Source organism: Falco biarmicus, chromosome 8 (genome assembly GCF_023638135.1).
Source record: "Falco biarmicus isolate bFalBia1 chromosome 8, bFalBia1.pri, whole genome shotgun sequence".
NCBI lineage: Eukaryota > Metazoa > Chordata > Aves > Falconiformes > Falconidae > Falco > Falco biarmicus.
This window is the reverse complement of record NC_079295.1, coordinates 54579768-54606912: the sequence shown is the minus strand read 5'-3', so window position 1 is coordinate 54606912 and position 27145 is coordinate 54579768. Positions and strand designations below refer to the sequence as shown.

At 51.4% G+C, this 27145-nt stretch overlaps 1 protein-coding gene across 2 annotated transcripts in view; it reads right to left on the bottom strand.

The window, feature by feature from the left end:
- Positions 1-27145, bottom strand: part of SH3PXD2B (SH3 and PX domains 2B) — a 78056-nt gene that overhangs the window by 22560 nt on the left and 28351 nt on the right. For both annotated transcript variants that reach the window (XM_056349179.1, XM_056349180.1), the window contains exons 3-5: positions 21459-21534; positions 10077-10153; positions 6609-6700 (exon numbers count right to left, since the gene is read on the bottom strand). In XM_056349179.1, coding sequence (XP_056205154.1) covers positions 6609-6700; positions 10077-10153; positions 21459-21534 — 245 coding nt within the window. The remainder of the gene's footprint in view (positions 1-6608; positions 6701-10076; positions 10154-21458; positions 21535-27145) is intronic.

Genomic DNA, 27145 nt, shown 5'->3' with positions numbered 1-27145 from the left:
GATCTAGCCTAAGCTCACGGTGAAGCTGCACGTAGGCATCAGGAGAACGGCAAAACAATTCATTATACAAGCTATAATTTGTCTGGGTAGTGGGACACAGCTCAAAAGCCACAAGCCAGCAAGCATTCTTAACCAAACCGACATCCATCAACTCAGGGATCTCTAGTTTACCAGCAAAAGCTCCTAGAATGGTTTCCTAGGTGGGGCAGCCACTCCATCTTGGAGCAGGGACCTGAGCCTCCTCTTTTTCTATTAAATTCCCTGTCACCTGGCCCAGGAATTTATGTCCCTATTATCCCCCAAACACCACACCAGGGTGACAATGAAAACTTTTGCCCCTAGCACAGCGCAGATACGAGGAAAGGTAAGCACACGAAAAGCTACAGGAAAGCGTGAAGAGACAAGACTTGCTTCTGGAAGATGCTGGCTACCAGTCTGCACTTCCAGTTTATGGAAACAAGGGAAAGGAGCAGATTTACTCCCTGTTTTAATGATGGAAACACGCTTCTGTCCAGCATCCTCTTCTCTGGACCGAACACAAATCTTTTAGCTGCCAATGGCTGCCAGCACCGCGGCCCTAAGCAGGACCTTTCAGCCAGCCCCTACGGGAGGCAAGCTGGCGCATCAGATCACATCAGCCCCGAGTCTCATTTCAGCCCAGTTCTCCCTTCTCTGATTTATTGGGGCTGGTGCCTGCCTGGCGTCCCTGTCAGTCTGCATGCGGGAAGCAATCAATTACTGCGACTGCCAGTGCCACCCCCACCTCACTGCACATCCGCGGGGCTTTGGGACTAATAGAGTAACGACAAGCTGCTGAAGTTGCTGCAGGCATAGCCTCGTTAGCAGCATACACTTTCCTCACCAGGTCAGGTCCTGGCTTATAATCACACACCTTCCAACCCGGATGGCGCGGGCAGCCCCCAGGATGAACAGCCCTTAGATTCAGCAGCAGCTGGGATGCAGCGCTGGACCCAGGTCCTGCCCCTCCACCTTCTCCTTCTGGTGATGCTTCCCCTGGCACGTGGCAGGGAGGAGCGGGGTTACTCCCTCTACACTTGGTCCTCCACCCCAGCAAAGGGGACATCCATAGCAGCAGAGCTGAACCAGCCCTGAACCACTACACAATCCCCTGCCTTTAGCCAAGGGCTCTTTGGGAGAAATAGCAGGAAGGCAAGCTGGGGATGTGAGCTTAGAGGGTAACCACACATATACAAAGGAAAGAATAAAATAATTTTTACAAGTTTTCCCAGGCTTTGGCAGCCATCAGCAGCCCTGCTTCAAGTGGGGTTTGTCCTGGGTGTGTTTGCACAGAGGAGCTGCAATGCTGCAGCCCCACGGAGCAGCCAAAGCGACAGGGACATTTTGCTGGTGTCCCAGGGGAACAGAGAGCTCTGACAGACAAGGTTTGTGGAGCGAGGAGAAAAGGAGCCATCCTCCAGTAAGCCGCAAACAAACCTCTCCAGCTTCTGCTGTTTGGTGGCAAATGCCAGGTGAGCTCCAGGCCACCATAGAGGGACCCTGGCCCTGAGCATGCTCATGCTCCCTGGCAGGCAGAAGCAAAGCACAGGTCCACAGGTCAGCACCTTGGATCAAAATCCTCAGGGAGGCTCCGTGCCTGCCTACAGCTCAGTGCTGGAGCTGCAAGACATCAGTGGAAAGAAAACATAGCTCCTCAGTGCTTCCTCCCTCCACTTTCAACATTTGGGGTCTATAACCATAAACCGTGGCAGTAGAAGCTGCAGCCACCAAGACCCAGGAGTGCTGGGAAACTGGGGCAGGGACCCAGCGCTGTGAGCAGGACCTGCTTTAGAGATCACAGCCAGAGGGTCACCCGCCTGCCTGGCCTGCCTTCCTGCCAGGAGAGGAGCAAGTCCCAGAGGCCACCCTCTAAAGCGGAGCACAGCCCCACAGCAGTGCTGCTGGCTGAGACGGCGTCAGGGAAAGCCACCCACTCTCGCTTCACGCAAAGGGCTTCGAAGATCAGCTAAACTGGGAAGCAGCAGTCCAAGTGATGTGCACGATGCCTTTCCTGGAGGATGTTTGCTTAGCGGTAGCAGGAGGAGGTTTCTCATCTGGCTGCAGACTAGGCAAGTCAGATGTGGGGTTTCTCTGGTTCCCACCACCCCACAGCCCACCCAGCAGGCAGAAAGCACTGCTCCCAGTACACCTATTTGGGTGGTAGCGGCTGAAGCTCACCGGCCAAGCCCCCAGCTGGGATCTCCAACGACAGGACAGGCGCAGATGGAATCCCACTCACCACAGCCTCTGCTGAGATGTGGGCTCCACCTCTGCTATCATCTGCTCTTGTAGAGGTCGTGAGCCCTTAACAAGCCTTCAGAGAATCCCGGTGCTGGGACTGCTGCCCGCCCCAGCCCCGCACGCTGTGTGGGCAGCCAGGGAGCCCACGGCAGCCTTTCAGCCCTGCCCTCTCTCTGCAGCAGACCTGCTGGACTCAGACAGACCCAGCGTATAATGATGAAGATATTTGAGAGAAGAGGAATTTACACCTTTTAAAGACATCAGGAACTCCTGCAGCCGGTAGCTTTCAAATCGTTAATCCACAGCCCCCAGAGGGAGCAAGGCGTGGTGCTCAAGGACATCTTTTAAGCACACTGAGGTACAGTAAGTTTGCTTTACAGGTGCCTGTGATCCCACTGAGTTGGGGGCGGGGGGAGGGGGAAACCCGAGGTTCATAAGCTAAAAGGTTCCAAACAACAATTTTAAGTGTCTTATACATGACGGAATGCTCACCTACCAAAACCAATGAAAGATGCTTTTAAAGAAAGAGGCTTCTCATGGCCAGGGACACCTCCTACCGAGGACAGCAGCTCTGCAGCCTCTGGGAAGCAGCACGAGGACGGCTCCCTCCCCAGCACGCCCCGCTTGGACACTGTGGACAATTATTAAATAACCACTTCAGATCTTGCTTCACTGCAGAGTTAACCTGGGCTCCTGCACGTTGCGGAGCTGAAATTCAGCTGGCAAGGAGAGTTAGCAGCTGAATGCCTTGACTCAGCAGTGGCTTTGTGCCCAGCCGTTCAGATTTCCCCAGCCTTATTCCAGAAACTCTGCCGCGGCTAAAAACGGCTTTAAACTGAAAAAGCATGGAAGGGGGTTGTACACAGCAACTTCCCACCCCAGCAGCCGAGCATCCTGCTGCTGGTCAGACCTGCTGAGATATGCAGGGAGCAGGAATTTGATGATTTCTCTTCTTTGAAACTAGTTTTCATCGGGCTTCCATCCAACACCAGCGAAAAAAATTCTGCATCTCCACAGACTGCTAACTTCCCGGAGGATTTCTCTTTCCATAACCATTTCTCTTCTCCTTCCGCCCCTTGCCCCCCAGTTCTGTGGAGTCACCTCTTCCCAAATTTAACCAGCCGCTCTGGATTACAGCCCCACTCTGACCCACCACCGGGTAGCCCTCCGCAGTGGAATTAGTTATCCCAGTCCGGAGCTTGCTGGACAGGGATCCACGTCACAAAAAGCCACTGATCATCACTGCCAGTGTAAACACCACAAGCTCAATCTGCTGTCCTGTTTGAAGTGGTCGCTCTGGGCAGGAGGATGCTGGAAAGTTGGCAGGTGTGTGCTGAGGGGACGGAGGAGGGCTTCACCTCCCTCTTCCACCCGCCAACTGCTGGAGACTTCTGCATCAGCCCCGCTGTCGGCTGTGACCTACCGCCCAGCTGGCAGCGATGGCAAAGGCACACAAAGTCAGCATTTGACTCTTTCCCTCTCCACTCAGTCCCTGCCCACTCGACCTCCCTCTGCGTACACCAGCGGCAGGGCTGGGGCTCGCAGAGCAGGAGAGGGAGTGAGAGGGCTGAAGAACTCGGCTTGCAGGGCTGGTGTCAGCATCAACCTGGCTTTGCTGGTGCTTCCAACACCAGCCAAGGGATGCTGAAGGGAGCTGCACTGCAGGAAAGCAGGAGATCCCTGGCTCAGCCCAGGAAGAGCTCCAGCACTGGGGAAAGCAGGCACCACAGGGGCCCAGAGATAGACGCATGGGCTGTCTAACCTCTTCTTTCCATTCCCAGACACTGCCAGACTGGAGGACTAAATTCACCCTTTGCAGTTAAATCAGAGCTGCAGGAACTGTGGTCAGCTGCAGCCCCTGGCAGTGGTTTGACATCCTGGGGTGATGTGGGTTCGGTGGATCCTACCTGCACCCCAAGAGAAAAGCAAGCAGAGGATGCACCCAACAGCACTCACAGGCACGTCCCCTTCAATGCCACCAGCTGCCACTGCTATGGGCGTGCTGCAACCCGAAGTGTCAGCCAGGGAAGCCGAGGGAAGGGACAGGGAGCAGGAAGGCTCCCAGCCACCATGCCACAAGACTGGCTTCTTGGTTTGGCACCGAGCATGCTGACCAGTCCTTTTTCCCTCCCTCATCCCCTCTTCTCAGCCACCCAGCATAAAAAGCTGCTTTTTTTTTTTTTTTTTTTCCATCATTCTGTTCGTGGCCTGGCTCCCTTTCAAATTCCCGGAGAAAAGTATTTATCTGCTGGATGAATGATGACATCCGGCCAAACCCCAGACACGCTATCACGTCTGATCCAGCCCAGCCGTCTATCACAGCCTTCATCTCGTTATTGGTAAGCTGGCGGCATGCCAGCACTTGGGGCTCGGGAAAGGGCTCCCACCAATCTCTCCAGAGGAGAGAGTCAAGGACTTTTATTAATTAGCATTTTGAATTGTAGCTAATAAATACCCCTCTGGCATTCAGGCTGGGATAGGAAACACAACAGCGATGTCCTTGAGATGCTGCAGCATTTTGCTGCTGGAGGCAAATGGACAAGAGTCACCCGCTAAGTCCTTCTGCGTGCTGCAAGCTTGCCTCTCCTCCCTGGAGAGGAGCAGGCAGCGGGAGGGAGCATGGCCACCACCGGATTCAGTGGTGCATCACCCACTTGCCCATCCAGTACTGTGACGGCCACACACACTTGCAAACACCTGGCAGTTTTGCAGCGAGAGCTGCTCCGCAGTCCCACAGGACACGGTGGGATATACCCGAGGATGGACCCCACAACACAAGCACATACTTGGGGCCAGACTTCGGGATGGCACCTCGCTCTTGAACCCCACCCAGGGAGACAACGAGGGACTTGGCACTGATCACTGCCTGGCTGGGTGGCCAGGAGCGCTTCAGACGCAGCAGAGTGCTGAGCTGCACCGCTCTGGGGCTGAGCTCAGCACCCAAAGGTCTCCCCATCTGAATTGTTGTGCTCCTTGTTCTGGCCACAGCCCCCACCGCCTCTGATTTCTGGCTCAGTCTACAAGACAAAATAAAGATGAGGAAGGTGGGCGCAAGGCTGAAGCTGCCCTTTAACCCACTGTGTATGAAGGTGCCTCAACTACAGGCCAGTTCAATAGCTGACTCCTTTTCCAGAGCAGCTCAGCACCCTTTCATGCAGGGCTCAGACACATGCACAGGCAACCCCCACACCCCGCAACAGCCCCAGAAGCTGTTAACCCCCACGATAAACCCCCACCCAATGTCCTTGCAAGCTCCTCTTTTCCTTGTGTCCCTTGCTTGCCCCTTTGCTGAGGGATGACCGACGGGGCGGCAGGTTAAGTGGTGAGCAAGAGCAGGGCAGGATGGATGAGAGCACCAGCCGACAGCAAGCAATTAGTTAATGGGCTCCGGGGGCCCTCAGACCAATCTCATCAAGTGACCACGAGCTGCAGGAGGAATGATGACAGGCCAAGCAAATAGAAACAGGAGCCAAAGGAGGAAAGCAGGGATGGGGGGAAGGGGGAATTAAGAGAGGGAATGAAAAAAATCAAAAACCCAGGGAGAAGACATATTCCACACAAGCATAATACTTAGCTGGAGACCTGAAAGGCTCAGTGTTGCAGCTCGGAGGAGAAAAACAAAATCCCTTTATCTACCTCCACACTCTTCCAATACAGAATGATGTCAAATCAATTTACTGCCTTTCCTCTCACAATTAATCAAGTCTCCTCCATTGCTCAGCCTTCGTAGAGCCGTGCATCATGTCACATGGAGCATAAAAAGAGAGAGCAGCATAGCAGGAGATGGAGGCGGCTGCTCAGATTTATGCTGCTTGTGATTAGTAAGAGATGGGTGGCTCCTGGCCAAAGTAGCTCATAGTCACAAGACTTATAACCACACAGAGTTGCGTAAGGCACGCGAGATTCCTTGCAAATGTTCCTTGTTTTGCATGGAAAGACTTTGGAGCGTTATGGATAGGGCTCATGGACATGGCTAAGGGGAAGAGCCTTTTGAATGAGGCAGAGGTTGTTAGTAACCATGTGAAATGAGGCTTTTCAGACTAACCATGTTTCTGAAACCAGAATTTGCAAGTAGAAAGTGGCCTGGAAGGAGACCGACACTTCACGGGGTCCCAGAGAAGTGTTTCCACCTCCCTGCTGAAGAAGGCTATGCCAGGAGATGGCTGATAAGGCAGGGGTGTCCATCTTGAGCTCCACAGCCCCTGTTCCCTCTGCAAGAAAGCCTTCAAGTCCCAGATCTGTGACTCCTGGGGGGAACTGGTGAACATCAGACTTATGGACACCTGAAAGTTCAAGGCAGTTTGTGTTTCATCACCACACGGGTGGTAGCAGCCACTCAACCAACTTACTCTTTGGGGGGCGTCAAGTCGTCAGGTCGTGTCTCAAAGAACTGGAGAACTTCCTCACACTGGGAGATGTAGGGAGGCAGCTGGATCAGAGCCTGCGGACGGAACAGAGACACTGGTGATCGGAAGCATCAAGCCTGTGTGCAAGGAGCCGAGTGAGGACAGGCCCTCAGTGCTGGGGACGGGGTCACAGCAAGGAGCTCGGCACCCGTGTGGTTCCTGGCATGCAGGAGCACAGAGCCAGGCTGGGGAGAGCTACAGCAAACACACACTGAAGCGGAGCAAGGCCCAGACAGCCCCCAGGTACACACACCACACTACCCCAGCTGCAGCTGGAGACTAAAGGAGAATAAGTTGAGACTGCCCAGGCCCTGCTTAGCCCAGCTCCAGCCTTCTGGACAGATGTGCCCTCGCAGGGTAAGAGCTACAGGTTTGTCCACCCCAGCATCCAGCCTCCCAGTCACGGCAGGGCTCAGTTTCCCAGCTGTGCTGTGGGCATGGAGCTGGCATCCTCGGGAAAGGCTGGGCAGTTTACACGTGGCAGACTCTCAGTGCTGTCAGCCCTGATGAGCACATCCCAAAAATGCTCCGTTGGGCAACAGCAGCTTGGGAAGTGACAGGGAGAGAAGCAACAGGAGGCAAAAGCGCAGACACCAGCTCATCAGGGCAAGGGCTGAAGGCTGCTACGTGTGCTGTCGGGTGGCAGGAGCTATATGCTGCCTCTGCTTTTCTCCTTTCCCTTCAAGGAAACCTGTTGCAAAAAGACAGGCTTCAATGGTGGGGCTTGCAGGGTGAGAATGTGCCTGTCTCTAGGAGGTGGGGGCAGAGTCTGGGACAGCAATATTCGCCTTGGGCCAGAGCTCTTCTAGGTCCTCTCCAATGTGGGCTGCAGCAAGGGCTGGGCAGGGGAGGCAAGATGGGCAACTGCTTGCTCTCTGCTCGTCAGAGGAAACAGAGTCAGATGCTGGCAACTGCAAAAAGTAAAAAAACCTCCTGCAACTGAAAAAGGGATGATTTGAAATCAGAGAGCAGTGCCGCAGCCTGACCTGGAGCAGATGTTTAACCATTTTTCTATATAATTCCCCCTCCCCTCCATTTGCTGTCACAGCAGTCTTGTGACAGCAGTGTGGGCGAACCAAACCTTCATTCATTTCTGCATTGGAGACAAAGCCACATCTGCAAAGCCCTGGGGTTACCACACAGATCAGATGTGGCTCCACACTGACCTAATTGCTGGCCCCCAAAAGCCCTTCCAGCCATTCAGCACAGTCCTTCACTGCCAGCACAGCAGCCAGTCAGACCACTAATCCTGGGCCAGCTACGATCAAGATCATGTGAGAAAGAGGAGAGAGAAAACTTCTCACTTCATGGCTTTTGGGTCCAGGGTAGGGCTATTCAAAGACCAAGTTTTGCACGGATGCCATTCCCAGGTGGTACCCAAAGGTACCACTGCCCAGTTCCAGGCATCCCATGATCTACTCTATTTCCCCCATGCCAAAATCCCTCTGATTCTGTGGCCTGGAGAAGGTTCCATGTTCCTTCCCTTGATCCTTTTGCCTAGTTCCACCTCAGATCTTACCCACCTTCTTTCTAGGGCTCTCCCAGAGCACGAAGATACCCTACTTCTCTTGCAGGAGATGGCAAGAAAGCAAAACCTTCTTACACATTTTTCTGTGGGAACTTGTTCACAATGTATTCACCTAACCCTCAGTTCTCACTCAGGAGGGCCAAGCTGAAGGAGATATTCCATATTTCTGTTCCACACCACCACCCTCCAAGCACATGCAACATCCACATCCATCAATAAACATAGCAGCAAGAGTGTGCTGGGACCCTGTGGCTGAGATCTGCTGCACGACATGCCCAGAAGGGACATCCCTCTGCTCCTGCCGACTCCTTGCTCATTCCACATCTCTGCAGCCTTTGGTCCCACACCCACCTTCAGCTCAGCAGCTTTACAGTTAACTAGCAGCAACTGCAAGGCCAGGCACCGTGTGCCTGTTCCTACTTGGTAATGCATTAATGGGAGGAGGAGAAAGCGGCTCCCTAAGCGGGTCATATAACATCAGCCATTATTTTCCAGTTGTTAAGTCAAAAGGATTCATTGTATTTTATGTCGTTAATGGCATCATTCTGAAAGAGACAGCTGCAGCATCTTATCACTTAGGGACCTTCTCTTCCCCAAAATTAAATTTACAGTTGTGTGCGTCTGTATGTAGCTGACACTTTTTAGTGACTCAGAAGACAAGGGACTGATCATGCCCAGCTGGAGCCAAGTGGTCGCTTGTACCAGCAGCCTCCCCCACGCTGCATGGAGGATGCAGGTCCAAGCACACCTTGCACTACATCTCCATCACTCTGCTCCCATCAGCTATCCTGGCCTGCAGTGGTTTTCACCCGCAGCCTCACTGCAGAGCTGTCAAGATGCATTTACTAATTCACCTTTATCCTTGTAGTTGTTATTCCAGCCACGACATCCCTTCCATGGGTCTGGCTGAGTCCCAAAACCCACAGTCTCTTCCACCATGGAAAGTCCTAGGCCACAGTCACTGCTACACCTCCCGTGCTCAAAGAATGTGATGGATATTTCACCAATTCCCCATCTTCTCCCGTGGGCTCTGTGGTCTTTGTATACGACTTTAACAGCATTCAGACTGGATTTTGGAGGTACTGGTCGTACCGTCAAACCATTCCATGGCTGCTGCAAGTACTAGTGCACTTCTTCAACATGATGACATGTGGAATACTATATTTGTGTGAAAATAATTTTTGTGGACTTCAGTATTTTGTTCCCCTCCCTGCCCAAAGAAATGCCCTAACATCACAATTTGATTTAAACTTAAGTACAGTTTTACATTCAAGCATATGGGGCAAATAGTCCCAGCCTTATCTCTGTTGGCTTCCAAGAATTTTCTGCAGGTACAAGTCATCTTACCTCTCTGCAAGTAACTGTTTCACATAACCGGTAACAGGAGTTTACATCCCAGTTTGGGACCATCGGTTCAAGAAAGAGCTGTCTTCTACATAAAACAGCAGGTTCGTTCCCAGCAGATGGGAAAGGAAAGGCTCCCTAAGGAGCCAAGCCCTTCAAGCCTAGTCCTACGCGCAACCATCTCACTCCAAACCACCTACCAGACTGGACGCGGCCAGTCCTTTCCAGCCCATCTGGAAAGCTGGGTCTGGTTTGCAGCTTGAGAAAGGAGAAGAGAAAGGGAAAGCAGCAGCAGGGTGCAAGCTGGCATGGAGCTGGGCCACCCTGTACCCTGCAAGCCCAGGTCTCCAAGCCCTCAGCATTAATGGATTGAAAAGCAAATCAGTGCATGGGTTTTCATCACAGAAAGGGTTTGGTAGTGGGGAATAGCCCACACTCCCCGTTCTCCCAGCACTGGCACACCGTTATATATTATCAAACAGGATCAAGCCTCATCAAGGTGGCTTCATCTTTGGTTGATGCTAGAAACCTCCCCTCACCTTGCAGTATTCATCAATAGGTATCAGGCGCTTGACTGCAACATCACGGATGTGACTCCGGCGGAAGAGGATCTTCCCTGAAACAGGAGAGATGGAGAGACAAGAGCAGGTCAGCACAACACCCAGGAACACTCTCCCATGAATCACTCAGTTAGGACCTATTCCCTGCACATCCTCTTCTTACCAAAAGCACTGTACCTAAAAAAACAAAAAGCCCATTCCCTCCCACAGATTAAATACCTCATCAGAATAAAGCACATTTAAAGTGGCAAGCATGTTCAAGGAGAGAGAAGAGGAACCAATTACCAGCATACTACAGCCCCATCTTCCCTCACCAATGTGGCAATTACAGAGCAGCAGCCCCTATCAAAGCACGTGCCTGATACCTTACGGTCTGCTGGCATGCAGGTCCTGGGTGTCCAAGTCCACCAGCAAACGCCAGTGCTCGCCAGAGAAGCGGGCATCCCTGTGAATGCCGGCGCAGGTGGGACCCTTGCTGCAGGCTCCAGGCTTGTTCAGGGCATCCAGGTCTAGTGTGGGCAGAAGCCAAGCCAGAGGGTTTCTCCCTGTGCAGCTCCTGTGTCCAACTGGTCCTGGAAGCCACAGTGTCAGGACTGCAGCTCCGAGTCAGACCTATAGGATTTTCCCTCCTGTCTGGGGTTTATTTTTGTTCTCCATTAATGGGATCCTCTTGCCACTCCAATTCCTCCCCTCTGGCTTGCGGTACAGGCCTCCTTCCTTTGAAGTCTAATGAGTCCTAAATGCTTCAAGCTGCTCTCACAAAGAACAGCTTCTCTGGCATTTAACAAGACAAAAGCCATTAGCAGACAGTGAAACAGATACACATGAAGACTCAGTGATCAAAAGGTCTGGTATAGGGTAGGGTTTCAGATCTGCACTTTCCAAAGCACCAGGAGCTGGCACTGCTTTGCTATACAGTCACCTGGAAAATTGTGGTTTGGGGTGGTGGTGTGGGTGGTAGTGAAGTTCCCTCAAGATCCTCCTTACACCTCTCACACCACAGGGAAGTCTCATCTCTTTGTCCCTACTTGGGTTTCCAATCCCACCACAAAACCCAGGGAGAGCAACTGATGTGCCTGTCCATGCCATCTCTTCACTTATCAAAGAGGTCACCGTGGGGCAACCCAGAAACCAAACTCCCCTCACAACCGAACACCAACACACCCTCTTTGCAAGCAACAGGAGGAGAAAAGCACTCTGGAGCATCACCCAGCCTTCAGCGCTGCACCATGGCTAGCATCAGCCCCTGCAGCAAGCCTTCGCAGGAGCTGCAGCATTGCTGGAACCAGAAGCTGGATGCTACTGAGCTACCCAAGAACAGGACACGGTAAAGTGACCACACGCTTACCACAGTTTTAAAACCAGGGCTGGGTCACACCCCCACCACCCCTGCCTTCCCACTTCTCCCTGACTTGTCCAGGATCGGGAACACGCGTGACTTGTGCAGCCTGCCAGTGCATTTTTATAAGCAGAGACGAACTAAGCCAACCCAACTTCAGCTTGCAAGGAGCATGAATCAGAACTTCATGGAAGAGCCAAATCTCCGGCTAGGCTCAGTTAATGCAGAACGCCTTCCAACCTGGACTGTCCGAGGGAGCAATCACACACAGTATTAGCTCTGTCCTTGCCCTTCAGTGAAATGCACAGGGTCAGACCAGCTCATACCAGGACTGACTCTCATTTATGTCCTGTTGACAGTGAGGGGCTGAGACATTCATGGTGGGAAATGCTCTGCTTTGAAACGCATTCCTTCCCACAGCCTGCCAGACCCAAGTCTGGCAGTCTTTATGATACAGAGGAAAAAAAAATATCCCTCTATTCAATCTGTCTTTTAGAATTTGAGGGTGAATAGCCTGGGAACACAGAATTTGTCTGGAAAGACTGGGAGCAACAACCAGGTCAGCATTCCCTTCCCTGCCTGTAGTAATTATTTTCCATCAGACAGGAAAACGATCAACAGTTTTCCCTTCTCATCAGCAGTCATGGCGTATTTGCTGCATAGGTTTCTATCTGAATGATGATTTTTAAAAAGATGAATGGATCACAATAGTTTTGTTGACAATTATAAGGAATAGCTGTTTGGGGTTTGTCTGCCAAAATGAAATCACTGATGGGTGGGTACATTATAAATGGAAAAATAATAGGCCCTGGATGTGGGAATATTTAAATGTTTAACCAATAGATGCTAGTGCATAATAATAAAAAGAATATAGTTTTGGGGAATAAATACATCACAACAACTGAAGTGATCTTAAATTAGTCCAGGCACAGAGCATACGAACCAGTAGGAAATCCAGCTCCTGTCTTGATTTGCTCTAGATCTAGTATTTTTCAACAAGGAAGTTTATTTTCCAACAAGAAGCTGGTTTTTAATCAAAATGCCTAATTAACATAATTGCAGACCCTTCAGTGCTGCCAAATACTGCTATATAAATCCTTGCCTTGAAAGGCGAGAGAGCACAGGAAGCCACTTCCCCCCTGGAAGGGAAAGATGGGCAACTTGCTGGGTTGGTGCGATGCAACGTTTCCCTGGGCACGCTTTCCTGAGACCGTATCTGCAAAATGGGAACAACAGTGCTGTCCTCTAGGGCTTTTCACATGGCCAAAGACCACACAATGCAACAGAAACACATGATATGACCCATCTCCTACCTGCACCCCTCACTGCTGTAGCTCCAGGGGACACAGCGAAGGCAATGGTGCCCATCACCCACACCTCATTCTAAGTGCTCGCTGCTTTACGCTTTTTTGGCTGCCTCCAGGAGCTTGCAACAACTCTCAGCCTGGTACCAGGTTGCTGCCCTGCTAATCATCCAGGTGGACTCTCTTCCTCCTGCCCACAGCAGATAGTCCTTCACGCTGAAGGGGAGGAGAAGGTTTGGGATTAGCTCCTCTAGGTCCTAAAGGAAACACGTGGCAAAGAAATGGCCAGATGGCCAAGGCAAGAGGAAAGGTAAGTCTGGTGACTGTGCTGGCTAACTGCTGCCCTGGCACCTTCCAGCGAGCAGCCTGACACACAGGTACTGGGCAGAGGACGTGGTTGCTGGCTCAGCTTTGGCACAGTGTAACCTAGCTCCAGGCAAAGGCAAGCCAGGCAGAACGCTGAGAAACATCTGCACAGCAGGATGCCAGCTGAAAAAAGGGGAAGGTCTCAGGGGTTTGATTTTCCATGGTGAACTCTTCCAGCTGGATGAACTGTTCACTTGGTAAATCTGCAGCATGTGAGATGCAGACCACCGACAGCAAAGAGGGAGCAATCTCAGCTGCCCTCGTGGTATCTAGCAAGAGTAAGGATAGCCTTGGTGCAGTTTGGATCCTTGACTCCTGGATGCCTGCAAACTCAGAAAAAATTGTTCCAATATGACAAAAATGGATCCTTGACTCCTGGATGCCAGCAAGCTCAGAAAAATTTGCTCCAATATGACAAAAATGACTACCAGCTCTAGGTTTTAAGAACATCCTCAGATGAGATTCACTTTACTCTTAACAGCCTCATAGACATAGCAGTGCTCCTGCCCTCAGTCTCAACACCAGCACGAGGAGTATCGAGGGGAAGACATGTGAAGGAAGGCAATTCTGCACAACGTGCTGATTAGTGGGGTTTTCCATCAGCTGGGAAGGTCAGTGCTGCTTACAGGCTCCAGCTTCACCAGCTTCTCACTCACACCACAACTCAAGCACTCCGAAATTGTTAGAATTTCTTATTTACATACAGAACGTTACGCATGAGCAATGAGAGCAATGAGTCTCCCTCCCTGCTAGCACAAGAAAGCCACTTCACGAGGAAGCGCCATAAAATACACTGTCCTTTATACACACAAAGCTATGAGTAGACTGAACGTTTATCACCTGGGAATGTGTCGAGTAAGTTGATTTTGGAAAAAGAAGACAGAGATAAGGCACTACTACAGAATGGCTGCCTTGGCACGTCTCCCTGTACAAGAAGTACCCAGACTTCAGGACATGCTGCCTGATTTCTCTGGATCTTGAAAACCTGTTAATACCTACAGAGAAAAAGTGGTGCCTCTGAAGAGGACAACGGTCCTGAAGATGCTCCGTGTACAAGTTACAATTTAGAAATTGGTCTTTCTTTGGTAGAATATGAAACACCTTATTCCAGGGAATATATTTATTACACATTACGTTAATATAACTGTAGATGCACCAAAGCATGACACGTGCTTTGCTTGCTATACATTTTCCATTTCTCAGCAGGTTAGGCATTATTGCATGCATCTGCTCTTTAAGGGTAACCTGGCAGTATTATTCTCCATCAGGATTTTGACTAGAGAAATCTAACCAACACAACCCATCCTTTAAAGACAGAGGGAATAAAACCAAAAGGGAAAGCACTGAAATATATGCAACTCCTTAGAAATCAAATCAAACAAAGTCTCTGCACTGATCTTCAGTGCAAAAGTGGATGGATGTTCCCCGTCTACATCTCTCCAGCTATACCACATTTCACTGCCTGGTTACAGTGCTGGGGGGAATTAAGCAATGCAGAACAGATTATTATCGTAGGGTGGCCTTAGAGTAACAAGGATTACTTTAATTTCAAAAAATCAGTAAGCTGCCATAAATATTTAGACCAACAGGACCTCGGAGTCAAACTTGAATTTCACCACCCAAAAATAATAAAAGTCTCCATCCAGCTTTTCATGCAGTGCTTTCCAGAAATCACTGGTGCTTTAAACACAACACAAAAGCAGCTGGGGCAGGTGGAGGACCTTCATCACAGGGTCCAGAAGACCCCAGCCATCCCCTGTCCCCACAAACAGCCCAGGAAAGGGACAGGGCATGAGCAGCAGCCCTTGGCAGAGGATTCACCATGGGGAGGAAATCCCAAGGCCAAATGATGCTCAAATGATGCCAATTCTCACCCTGCTGCTCTTCCCCTGGCCCCCCAACCTGGTGAAGGCGTACCGTACCTACAGGGCACTGGGCTGGAGCCTGGGCTGCAGCCAAAGCCAGCTGCGCTGAGGCTTTTACCTACCCAAAGAAAAGACAAATTCAAGAGTACCAAAGCAGCAGAAGCTGTCTCCGGTTCCCCTTGCCGACTCAAGCATTTGTTTACTCATTTGATTTTCTTGTTGAACCTGGTTAGTTTTTACAGCCAAGCAAACGCCCATACAGGCACTTCAGCACTGGAGGCACCAGCTGGTTCTCAGAGGGGGACTGGGGCTGGGGCAACCTAGCAAAAAGATCTCAGCCTACCACAAACCCACTGTCTGCCCACATCTGAAGAACTTCCGAGTCAGCATCCAGCGTCCCGTCTCCCCGCCTGGGCAGTAGCAGGGCAGAGGGGAGGGGGAGACCTTGCAAGCAGCCTGGAAAGACAGCTATGGGCACTCCAGCCTGCTCTTCCTTTTCCCTGCCTAACCCCTTCCCTCCCTTCTCCTTTTGACCTGCCTGGCACCATCTGCTTAGCTCTGGCGCTCAAATTGTCTCAGTGCTTCTGTTTCCTTCATTGCCCCAAGCTCTGGGTTGACAGCAGGGGGCCAGCTGTGTTCTTCACCCTGCTGGGATGGAAACCTGAAAAACCACAGCAGAGCACCTTGATGCTGCTTTGAGATATGCTTGATGCTGTCAACCTTCACAACCTTGTGGGATGTGAAGCTCCCCAGTTACAAAGCTCTATGTCCCACCAACACAGCTGCGCTGCTCCTTTCTTCCCTTCTCCCACGGGCCCATCCCTCTCCCTCCACCACTGCTACTTGTTTCCATCCACCATGGCCAGAGGCCCACCACACATCAGCAGCAGTTCATCCAACATGATGAACAGGCAGCGAATCCATCGAGCGTGTCCCTGTGAACCTCAGGCCGGCACTGTCCCACAGCAGCTGTTGTCCTAACCGTGCCATGCCATGCCTCACCCTAGGGAGAGTTTTCCTGTAAATGCTTCATGCCATAGCATGGTTTCTTTTAAATCCCTCCTTAAAACCTTCTTTTGCCACAACTCCCTGCACTCCTTTCCCCCACAAATCCCCACTGTGTCAGTCCTTTCATTGATACAGTCTGGCCAGGACACGGGGGACAACGGTGGCTTTTACCTTCTGTCCAACAGCTGGAGCACAGGCTGCTCTTCTGCATTTAAGCTGCACATCACTGGGCTCAGGGCTTCAGCAGCAGCAATAACACTGGTGGGCTGCCTCATACCCAGCTGGGCAGGAGGAGGCGGCTGGTGCCCACCACCCGCTGCAGGATGCCCCGGGGAAAGGGGGGCATGAGCTCTGTCCCCCATGCAGTGGAGCTGGCGCCAGCCAGAGGAGCTCCACTGAAGATACTGTGTCTGCCCAAAAAAATCCTCCAGTGCTGGAAAGGTTCTGCTCTCCCAGGACTAGGAAACCCCTTTGCAGCTAATCAGGGCTGCTTTGCTTTATCTGGTCCATCGAGAGAGCAAAGGGTGCTGTGGCAGCTCTGGAGGGGGGGCTGCAAGCCACCCAGCGTGGCCCCCGCTGCCTCAGCCATTCATCAAGGACTGAAAAATGTCAGAGGGGAGCTTGGGGAAAGGGCTGATAAGGAATTTGGGTCTCCACCAGCGTGAGATAGAGCAGGCGGGCTACAAGAGGGGTTAATCTCTCCAAACAAACAGGTAGAGAAACAGGGCTCTGCAAATTATTCCCTCCTGTGGGAATTCTCCAGGCAGAGCTAGAATTATACTGTGGAGCAAGGAGCTGAAAAAAAACAACAACCAAACAAGGCAGAGGGATTTCAACCAGCAAAATGGTTGAGGCTCCTCTTGAGCCAAAGGCTGTTACTGGATCTCCAGCAAACTGGAGGGGCAGAGAACCTGAAACACATCACCCTGCCGATCACAGCCGCGAACCAAGCCAGATATTTCAGAAGTGGAAAACCAGCTGTGCCTCCTGCTTTACCCTGAAGGACTCCCCCCACCCTCCCTCCGCCCCACCGCCTCGGAAAGAATTCACTTCTCTGCACCTTTCAAATCACATCCAGATTTTCCCTGGCACGGGTTCCAAACTCACTTCAAAAAAAAGGCAGCCCCAAACGTACACATAATTAATCCCAGCCCACGGAGCAGCCAGCTACGTGGGCTATTCCTAGGATGGGGAAGCAGGCACGGGAGATGGCGTTTCCAGGAGCCCTGCACTTAGCATCTGTTTAGCAAAGTCCCGCACTGTGCACACATCCCGGTTAAAAGAAGGGGAACGAGAAAAGTGCCTCCGGGGCTGTCCTGGGTCTAGCATAAGCACAGAGTCCCACGTCTGTGAAATGAAGCTGAATTAAACAGTGCCCCTATCAGGACAGCCCCTTACACGCTCTCATGGTTTGTGATCCTGCTGGATAGGAGCAAAATGTTCCCAAGGCCGTTGCTTCTATGGCCTACAATGCATATGCCATGCAATGGAGAAAAATGTAGGGTAGTTTGTTTAAAGACAGCTCAAAGGACAGAAGCAGAGCAACTGCTCCAGCACGGCACTCTTCCTGGGATAATACTGTCTGCACATCAGCAGTGAGCTGAAACCCTACAGAAAAGGCAATTGTACTAATTATGGGCTGCAAGCTAGCCTGGGACCATCCACCCAACAGTGCTACAGCAGAGATCCCCATCTTTCTAGAGCAAAAAAATAGTAATTTGGACCCTTGCCCCGTCTCCAGCTCTGATGACGATGCAATGGGACAGGGGAAAGTCAGGTACTGTAGCTGGAAAATGGATGAGTTGTGCTCCACCTCTTTCATGAGGCCTTTGTGGTGAGCTATTAGCATCCTCACAGCTGTTCTGGGAGAAAAGCCCTGAAGTTTGCGGGTCACACTGATGCCCATGCCAAGCAGGTTAGCAGGCTGGGAAGGGAGCAGAAAGGAGGCATAATTCTCCTTTGTAAAAAGATCTCACCGAACCCCCTTTCTCCTCCTCCCTTCTTGGGAGTTCGCTATTGTCTGTAGCTAAAGCTTCCTAAAAAGCAATTTTACAGCCAAAGTTAGCTCAGCCTCAGGCAACCCCTCCTTGCCGAGGCTCACGTTTCCAGCGAAGCAGACTGGCCAGGATCTGCTCCAGGCCACTCGGGCTGTACGAAGTTTGGAAGGCTCCACTCTCCTTATAAAAGCTGTTTCCTGAAAGATCTGGCACAGCCCTTAACACAGCAGGCCCAGCTGAGCTCATTTGTTTTCTTAGTTCATTCTTTCCTGGGGTCTCCATACCATCATCTCCCAGCCAAGCAGCACGTAACCCTCAGTGCGGACTCTTGCAGGCGAGGACAGAGCCGCCCAGCACGTCCCCTGCGCCGGGCAGTGACAGCTCTCCTCTCCCACCAGCTGCTCCCGACTCTGCTCCAGGGACCACAGCCGATGCCACGCGTGCGCTGGGTGCCACCGGAGCTGTTTCAAGGGGCCATCCTCAGCGCCACGTGAAGCTGAGCAGGCTGTGCCAGTGGCTCAGAGCCAGCAAAAGTAGCCAAGAGTCCACTTCAAATTCCCCCATATGGCGGCAAAGGCTTTTCAGGCACAGTGCAGGAGCACTGCAATGTCCTGCCAGGCAAAACGTGAGCCCACCAAGCTCTGCTGTGTGATGAGTGTGGTGGCAACACTCGGAAAGGAACAACCTCTGGTCCCAAACCTCAAGAGCAATTGCTCTGCTCTGCTTTGGAGGACTCCACTTCAGATGAGCTAAGTGGGCTGGAGGACTTGCAGTTACAAGAGCCTCTTCTGATACCGTCAGAGACCTACTTCAAAAGACCCGAAGTCTCCAGAAATTTCCAAGTCGTCAAATCCTCAAAGCAAACATTAACAAAACGAAGCAACACAAAGGAAACAGAGTTCCTGTGGGCTGGATGTTGTAACTATGGAGTAATCATGGAACTCACTTCCCATTCCAGGAAACCAGCCTGACAAACCCAGATGGTACCTTCTCAGGTTATGCTGGTGACCCTGAGTTTGGGACACTTAGGGGTTTGCTAAGAAAGCCAGAGCTGAAGGAAGCACAGAGTCACAGGAGACATTTTTTGAGAATTGCAGCGGGCACAATGTCTAATGATACTCTACAATGGGCTTCCCAGAAAGCAGCGTACTTTCAGTAAGCCACTGGAGCCAAATCTCCACTGGTAATGAAATTCAGATGCCAAAAATATTGCTCAAAATGGGAGTAGGAGCAAACTACAGTACTCACAGACGTTGAACGTAACCAAACCCTAGCGAGTCTAAGCATACTAGAGCCATGTTTTGCAGAGAAAGACACCCAGGCACTGAGCTCACCTGGATGGCACCCCCAGGCAGAGGGAGACAAAGTTTGGGTTCAGCTTTACCTAACAATACCCATTGCCATCCCAAACCGGGAAGGCCAAGAACAGCTCCAGAAAGAAGCCATCCTCTAGCACAGCCAGCCACTATTAAAAGAGCCTTCTCCTATCCCCAGGTAAAGTCCTCTTTCAGAAGCAGACACAGCTTGCGAGCCACCTTGCTAGGGAGGTATGGCTCATCGTCCTGCGCTGGAGAAAGCCACCCGCTCCTGACCGCTCCGTGATGTGCAGCAAAGGCAACACGATTCCATGATTCCCACTTCTTAAATAACACATCTTTGCTGAAATAAGAGGACTTTGGAAGCTGCCCCATGAGGACAGGCAGATGCAAGATTATCGTTTTTTTCCAGTGGCTGTCTCCTGGTTGGAAGCAGGACACCATCCCGTGCTGGCATCTCCTCACCATATCACCTCTTACCGTGTGCTGGCACCTGAAAGTACAAGTGATAAAGCTGCAGGTGCCAGCTGTCAGGCATCAACAGTCTCTCTGTTAGCTACTGCAAGCCACTGCAGAAATGAAACGTCAAGAAAAATTTCTGGGAGAAGCATGGACTAGTGGTTTTCCAAGTCAACATGTAACCACCTCTGAAAACGGTATTATTTAATCCTGTTGCATAAAGGGGACCAGAGCAAAGGGGCAAACATCTCTGCAGAGGACACACACACAAACACACAAGCTCCTCTAGAGGATGGTGATCCTAACTCCCCAAAACAGCTTTCTTACACAAGAGCCAGGCTTTATTTTCCAGCAACTTCAATCCCCTTTTTTCTTCAATGGAAATCCCAGTGACATGCCTCTTAGCAAGGGGAAACTATTTCAACACCAAGAAGACGAAACAAATACTGACGAGTGTGCTGTGACAAGCAGTGCTCTGACCAGGCTTCCCAAGCCCCATCGCTGCCTTCCAAAAACAGCAGCATTTGGTGGGAATTTTCTGCAAGTGCAGCACAGCCAAACCGTACATCCAATTTTTCCAAGTTATGCCCTTTGCCAATTTGCCTTCCATTTTTCCTCCCCACTCCTTGCTGGCAGGAGTACTTGTACAGCAAGGATTTTTCTGCTGTATTAATGTTAGGTGTGCTTTGCTCTTGCTCATGTTACCATGCAAGGACAAGCCAGAATCAGAAATCCCTCTATGGGAAACCCAGACAAGACTCTCTTGCTCAGAAAGGGGCATAAATAATTTTCTTCATGCCACTCAGAGAAAAGTAAAACCCACTAAATGCCTTCATGTTTCTAGAAAAGCCAGGAGGCAGTGCACAGCACAAAAGGCTGCACTAAATGGACCTGACAGTCACTGGAAGTGATTATGGTACCGTGACATTTCTAAATATGCCCATTAGCTACTTGGGGGTGGGGGTAAAGACAACTCTGTGGTCAAAGCCATTAGCTATGGGTGCATGAAAGACTCCCAGGGCCCCCTCAGGCTGGTTATTTTTGCAAGGCGTTTTAGTCTGGGTTTTTTTACCCCATAGCAGCAGCACCAAAGGGCAGCCGCAAGCAATCCCCCGCACCACAGTCTGCCACAGACCACTGCATTTGCTCCTTGGGCACACAAACCTCAGCTGCATGTTGGGCTGGCAGGGCACAAACCATGCCGCAGAAATCCTGTCTTTGAGCAACCAGTCCCCAACATCATGGGAGGAAGCCAAGGCTGTCAATCAGCTTGACTTCATACGTGGAATTCAGTTGTTATTTCCTTCTCTCTGGATGGCCCTTTGAGTTGCATGGGACAGGAAAAACAGCGTCTGGGAAAGCCTCACACCATCCTCAGCCCCGTGCCGTGCTGGCCAGCCCCTTCTGAAAACAAGCAGGCTGCTGCAGGGCTTGCATCTGGCAGAAGTACAAGTGGGGTTGCTTAGCTGATGTCCTTCACTAATGACTTCTGGAGGGAGAGAGAATGACTGAGGGGTTTACCACTTGCTGGGCACACTGCTAACAAATACAGATGTTTTAATGGACACAGTGCAGGCCAGGAACATGTTATTCCTCAGATGGTTCAGTAGATAAGAGCTAAAGCACGTGTATGCTCTCACACAGACTGGGAAAAAGCTCCTGCCATGCCAAAACCAGCATGGTTTTTGCTGGAGTCCACTCGCCTACCTGGCAGAAAGGGGATGATCCTTTGCTTGGGGTCCTTCTGCCCTCCTTCCATTGGAAACTTGTCCAGCATTTGCATCTAGAAAAGAAAACGCAAGAGAGGTGATTAAAGTCAGTGATTACCTTGCACAACACAAGGCCACCCTCCCCAGGAGGAGGAGAAGCCTGTTCTCCTAACCAGCAGCATCCTGAGACACTGTACACAGCACCATCAGCCAGAGTACAGTGACCTGCAGCACCAAGGGAAGCACATCCAAAGCAGTGCCAGAAGCACAAGACCTTAGCGTCATCTCCACTATTTTCAAGACATTTCTCACCACTGATGTTGCTCATCACCGTCATACTGCTCACCACGGGTGATTTATGTAACCTGCTTTTCTGCAACTATTAAGTTTCATGTTGATGGACCTCAGTCGCTCCTCAAAAAAGACGTACTTTAAGCTTATTTGCTCAAGCATAGCACAGCACTGACACAGTTCCTGGACTACAGCTGATTTGGACTCACAGCACCAGCTCGTGTTTGCCTGCAAAAGGCCATAAAGTTACACATCAAGTTTGGGGAACGCTTTGTGCTATGCAGGCTTTGCGGGATTAATGTTTTATGGGATCTTCAGCATTAAACAAATCATTTCCTGACTGATGCAACTGCATGTAGTATGTTTAGTCAGCAAAGAGAGGCGATAACCAGCTCTTGCTCTTGCTGGGTGCATGTACTGGTGTTCCAGCACATGCACACAGCTTCCTTGCAGCTGCTACGGTGCTTAATACCAATGTCCTGGCAGTATTCACATCCTCAGCATTTGATTTGCTTGGTCTTGCTGGAAAACACCATGTGGATTGGGCTTTGCTCTTTACTCAGAGCAGAAGAGGAGGAAGAGCATGCCCAGCCACCCAGCCTGCCACTCAGATACTCCCTCCTTTGGGAGGAAGGGAGGGAGATGCAGACTCTCCCTTGTTTTCCCTGGAGCATGGACCTGAGCTCTGTCTCCCCTCACCAGAAGAGCTCCCTGGTCCCCAGGGTATTTGAAATGGGTCTTAACCTCTCCTACTGGAGCTATCGCACTCTGCATAAATAATTAAGCGCTTATGGAAGCACTGGAGACAACCTGCCGGGAAAGCATCCTGAGCACCTACAAAGTCTAAACAGCTGTTCTCCTCTGGCTCAATTAAAGTGTTTCATACAAAGAGGAAACTATGCAACCGGAGAGCCTGAGCCGTTCATCCCATGAGAGGCACCTGCAGGCAGCCCTCGCCCAGCCTGGCAGCAGGATGGGCACCACAGAGCAGCCAGCCACACAAGCCACGCTCCCTCCTGCCTGCTGCTCCGCCATGGAACAGCACGAGTCCCTTCCCCACAGGGAGTCCACACAAGGCCAAACTCCTGGGTCCTGACACCCCCTGGGATGTCTCCCACCTGGCTCCTTGGTTTTCATGGCTCTTGTTCTTTGGCACCTATTTTTCCACATGCTTTTTACAGGAGGTCTCTGCATCTAGCTAAAGGCTGTGGACTCCTCCATTGCTAGGCGTGAGTTTGTTTAAAGTGCTGTAATGCTAAAGCTAAGTGCTTTTTGTTGATATAGCCCTTGCATTTTTCTTTTTCTTGGACCTCAAACGCACCAGGATAAAATTTCGAGATTTGGTGGAGAGGGGACAGAAGGAAGGAGGCATTTGTCCTACATTTTGAGAAGAAATAACTCCCCCAACACTCCCAAAGACAACAGGAAAACTGAAAGCAGCTCTCATTTCTTCAAAATGAAATCAAGACAACTCAAAACCAGGATGACACAAAGCACGAATGGACTGTGTTTACAACTTCTCGAAACAAATTTGAGAGCTTGTAACAGAGAAAATGACTCCAGACTCAGCAGTAACTGGGGACTGCGGTGACGTTCCCAGCAGCCACAAAGCGAGCCCAAGCCCAGCCGTCGAGGCAGGACTCGGCTCCCGGAGGCACCACAGGCTCCCAGGGCAGCACCACTTCCCCAGCCTCCCTGGGCACGCAACTGCCTCCTCCTCTTCCCTCAACCCACAAAAATAAAGGATGACACCATATCCCTGTTACCCCGTAAAACACCCGTGTTGTGCTACGGCAGAGGTGCCCCTGGCCCTGCTCTTCCTGTGGGAAAGAGCTCGGGAAAGCTTGTGACTGGTAAAGGGTGAGCAAAACAAATTGCAAATGCCGCACATCTGATTGCTGTTAAGCAAGGCAATACTTGAGTCACTGGAAGCTTTCCCCTCCCCGCAGTTTTGAACGCGAGCTGAGGATCTCTCACTCCCAGGAGCACCGTGAGCCTCCAAGGCACAAACGGTGCAAGCTGTTTTCTCCCGTATGCACGTGCCTGGGCTGTGCCTCTGGCCAGATCAGCTCCCAGCCATGTGATCCCATCAAACCTGGCCAGAACTCCAGAACTTCAGCCCAGTTCTCCATTTCCTTTTGCCTGACAGAAAGTGTCTCTTGCAGAGGCTGCTCAGCAAGCAGGAGGAGATGTGGGGACCCCCTCACTGCAGCCACCCTGCTCTGTTCCAGCCCAGCCCAGAGCCACCAGCATCACCCCAGCCAGACCAGTCCCTGTGCTGCCTGCTGTGGTTTGGTACCACCATACCTGTGCACTCACAAGCTGCTATCTATTCTCTTGCTAGAAGGAGGAAAAAAGGTTGCAAGGTGCCTGGAGCACCCTCCAGCACACACAGAAAGAGCAGAAAGCAGGGAAGGAGCAAGTCAGAGGGGTCAGTCCCACCCAGCCTGGCTGCCACATCACGCAGCTCTGGAGAAGGCAGCAGCAAATACTCGTGCATCAGTTTCACTAGGCATAAGCCTGTGGTTGAGGAACAGCAAAAAAACCCACTCCAAAAAAACCAAGCCCAGTGCTGGCAGTAACCACGGCAGGCAGTTCGTGTTAGTGAGATACAGGCGCACACAGCTGCAGAAATCCAGTCCCCAGGTCACGGACTGATAGCTCCTCCATAGCACCAGACACACAGAAAAAGCACAGAACAGTGATGGGAACAGGTCAGCTCCAGACCTGAGAGATGCTACCAGAGAGCCAGAGGAAGCCAGCTGGCAGGTCTCTAGGTTTTCAGGCTCCCTGTGTCCTTTCTGGCCCATCTTCCTCCTGCTGATTGTGCAGGACAGGGACTACAGCACAGGTGGTGACACTGCTCTTGCCCAGGATAGCCAAGGACAGCAGGCACAGCTCTGGAAAAGGGATGGAAAAAAGGTAAAAGTGCAGCAACCCCACAAGCCCAGGGAGAGGGACACTCAAGCATCACAATATGGCCTTCAGAAACCGAGGCATGCCAGAGACAAGGCAGGGCAGGTCTCCTGGGAGAGCATCTTTCTCCCCAGCCGTGGCAGGGAAACGTGCTACCCAGCAGGCAAGGTACTGTGGAAGGTAGGCAGCCGGCATGGGGAGAGTCCCGCAAATCATCTCAGTGGCAAGGGTTTCCATTTGAGCTCCAAACAAGGCTGCTCACATCACATTCCCAGGAGGGAAGACTTGCCCAGCCATCCAAGATCCTGGGGAGACGGGGCAGGCGAGCGGCAGCCACCCATCCCTTCGGAGCACAGCTTTCCCTGCTGGGACAGGAGCGTGCAGGGAGGCCAAGTCTGGCTCTCAGCAATGCACTCAGCCAGGTCGGGAAGAAAAATGAAGGAAAAAAGAAAAAAATAACTCTTATTGTTTATCTCCTTCCAAGATTATTTTAAAGTATTTCTGATAGCATCTTATTTTTAAAAAGAAATAATAAAAAAAATACCGGAACAAATACCCTTGAAAGCGTTTTGGTGTGTTTTTATTACGCAGTAAGCTGCAGTATCCCACTTTTCACCAATTCCTTTCCAGCAGAGCAGGTACCACACAGCTGCCAGGCCCTGGCTCCCTAAGCCAGGACTAGGGCACGGATGCCCAAGCAGCACATCCAACCCGCAGCCAGGCTCCCCACAACGGCACGCCAGGACAGGGCATGTTTATCCCCATTTATCTCCACCACCGATTTATCTTATCGATTAGCTGTTTTTCTTATTAACCAAGAAACGTCTGGGCAGTGAGTCTTTCTAGAGTGAGCCACAGCTGAAGGTCCGTGCACATCATGGGAACGCTGTCCCCACGGCCGAGCTGTCCATTAACTGGGCAGGCGATAAAGCTGGCGGGGCCACCCCGGGAGAGCGAGCCTTTCAAAAGCAGCTTTGTATCACCAGCTAACACATCGCTAGACAGCTTCTTCATTAACAGGAAACTTGTAAGATAATATCCTAATTGAATCAATTAAGAGTGCTGCGGGCTGCAGGGATCCTAGGGAGAGGGGAATGTATGTGCTCAGCAGTGTTCCCGGGAAGCAGAGCATCCAGGAAGGGCTTTGTGAAAATAAGAGCTGATGGTGTAATGCCAGAGGGATACACCATGCAGACGGCGTAACCCCAGAGGGGTACATCTGCTGGAGGAGCAGCACCCCAGGTCTAACAGCCTGCGAGTGGGCCGTATAGCTTCCCATCTGGAATCAAACTCCGAGAAATCTCTGCGGGGGAGGGGGGCGGGGAAATAAATAAAAAAAAAAAAGAAAGAAATAAAACCATTTCCAAAAAGCAACACCTCAAGCCAAGTGCCAGCAGGTCATAAGGTGTGTCACTGCATCATCACTTTGCTTCTCCTCCTCTGCTTTCCACCACAAAGAGGAAAAGTTTTCCCCTCTAAAATATAAAGGTGAGGGGAAAAAATTATTTTTCATTTAAATCTGATCCAGTGGAAAGAAAAATGGCAAACACAGAGGTCCTGCGTTCCCCTGATAACGATGAACCAGAAGGCCATGGAATTACTCTTGCAGTGAGTCCTCTGCAGCCGGGGGACTGTGGGACTCGCTTTTGCCGAGCTGCTCTGAGGCGCAGGCTCTCCCCTACCCAGCGTCAGGGCTGGCGTGGCACATGCCATGGCTGCAGAAGAGAAAGCAAGCCTTTGCCAGCTCACGGAGGGGATGGTGGCTCACATCACTGAACAGCAAGCCACAGCAGCACAGGCTGGGGGGTGATGAAATACCCAGGCAAGGAGAGCAAACTCTTCCACTCTTGCACAACACCAGGAGCTGATGTCGGAGCCAGGCCGTAAGCCATAATCACAGGCATGGGGTGAGGGAAGTTGTTCCCTTATCGAGAGGATTTGCTTTGCCTGTGTGACGAAGGTTGAGTGTAAAACCGCATTCCTCCTCCTTGGTCTAGCAAGAGAGAGTTGACCTAATCCATGCCTCCACCAGACATGCCTGTTATCCAGAGCACAGAAGTCAGCTTTTGACAGCACCCAAAGGGGGGTGGGTGTGTAAAAAAAAAAAAAAAAAAAAATCAACAAAAGGCTTCAGAGTCTGCCGAGTGCACGGCAGCAGAATCACAGGAGACCCTTTGTAAGAGCAACAGCCTCCCCACTGAGAGAAGGCAGCAGCTTGCCATGGGGGAAAGATGGGCCAGAGCCAAGCCTGCTCTCATCCCACACTCCCAAACTCCCTGTCGGCCCCATTCCTCATGAAAGGGGGGAATGCTGCAGGGAGCCAGGCACACCACACGCCCCACTGTCCCCATGGCAGCGAACTCCAGATGGGGCCATACACGTGGACAGCTCACTCTGACCTCCATGTGCTCAGCAGGGCATTAGTCAGGTCTCCTCTTACAGGAAGAAGAGTCGTCCTCCAAATTTGATTCACCAAGG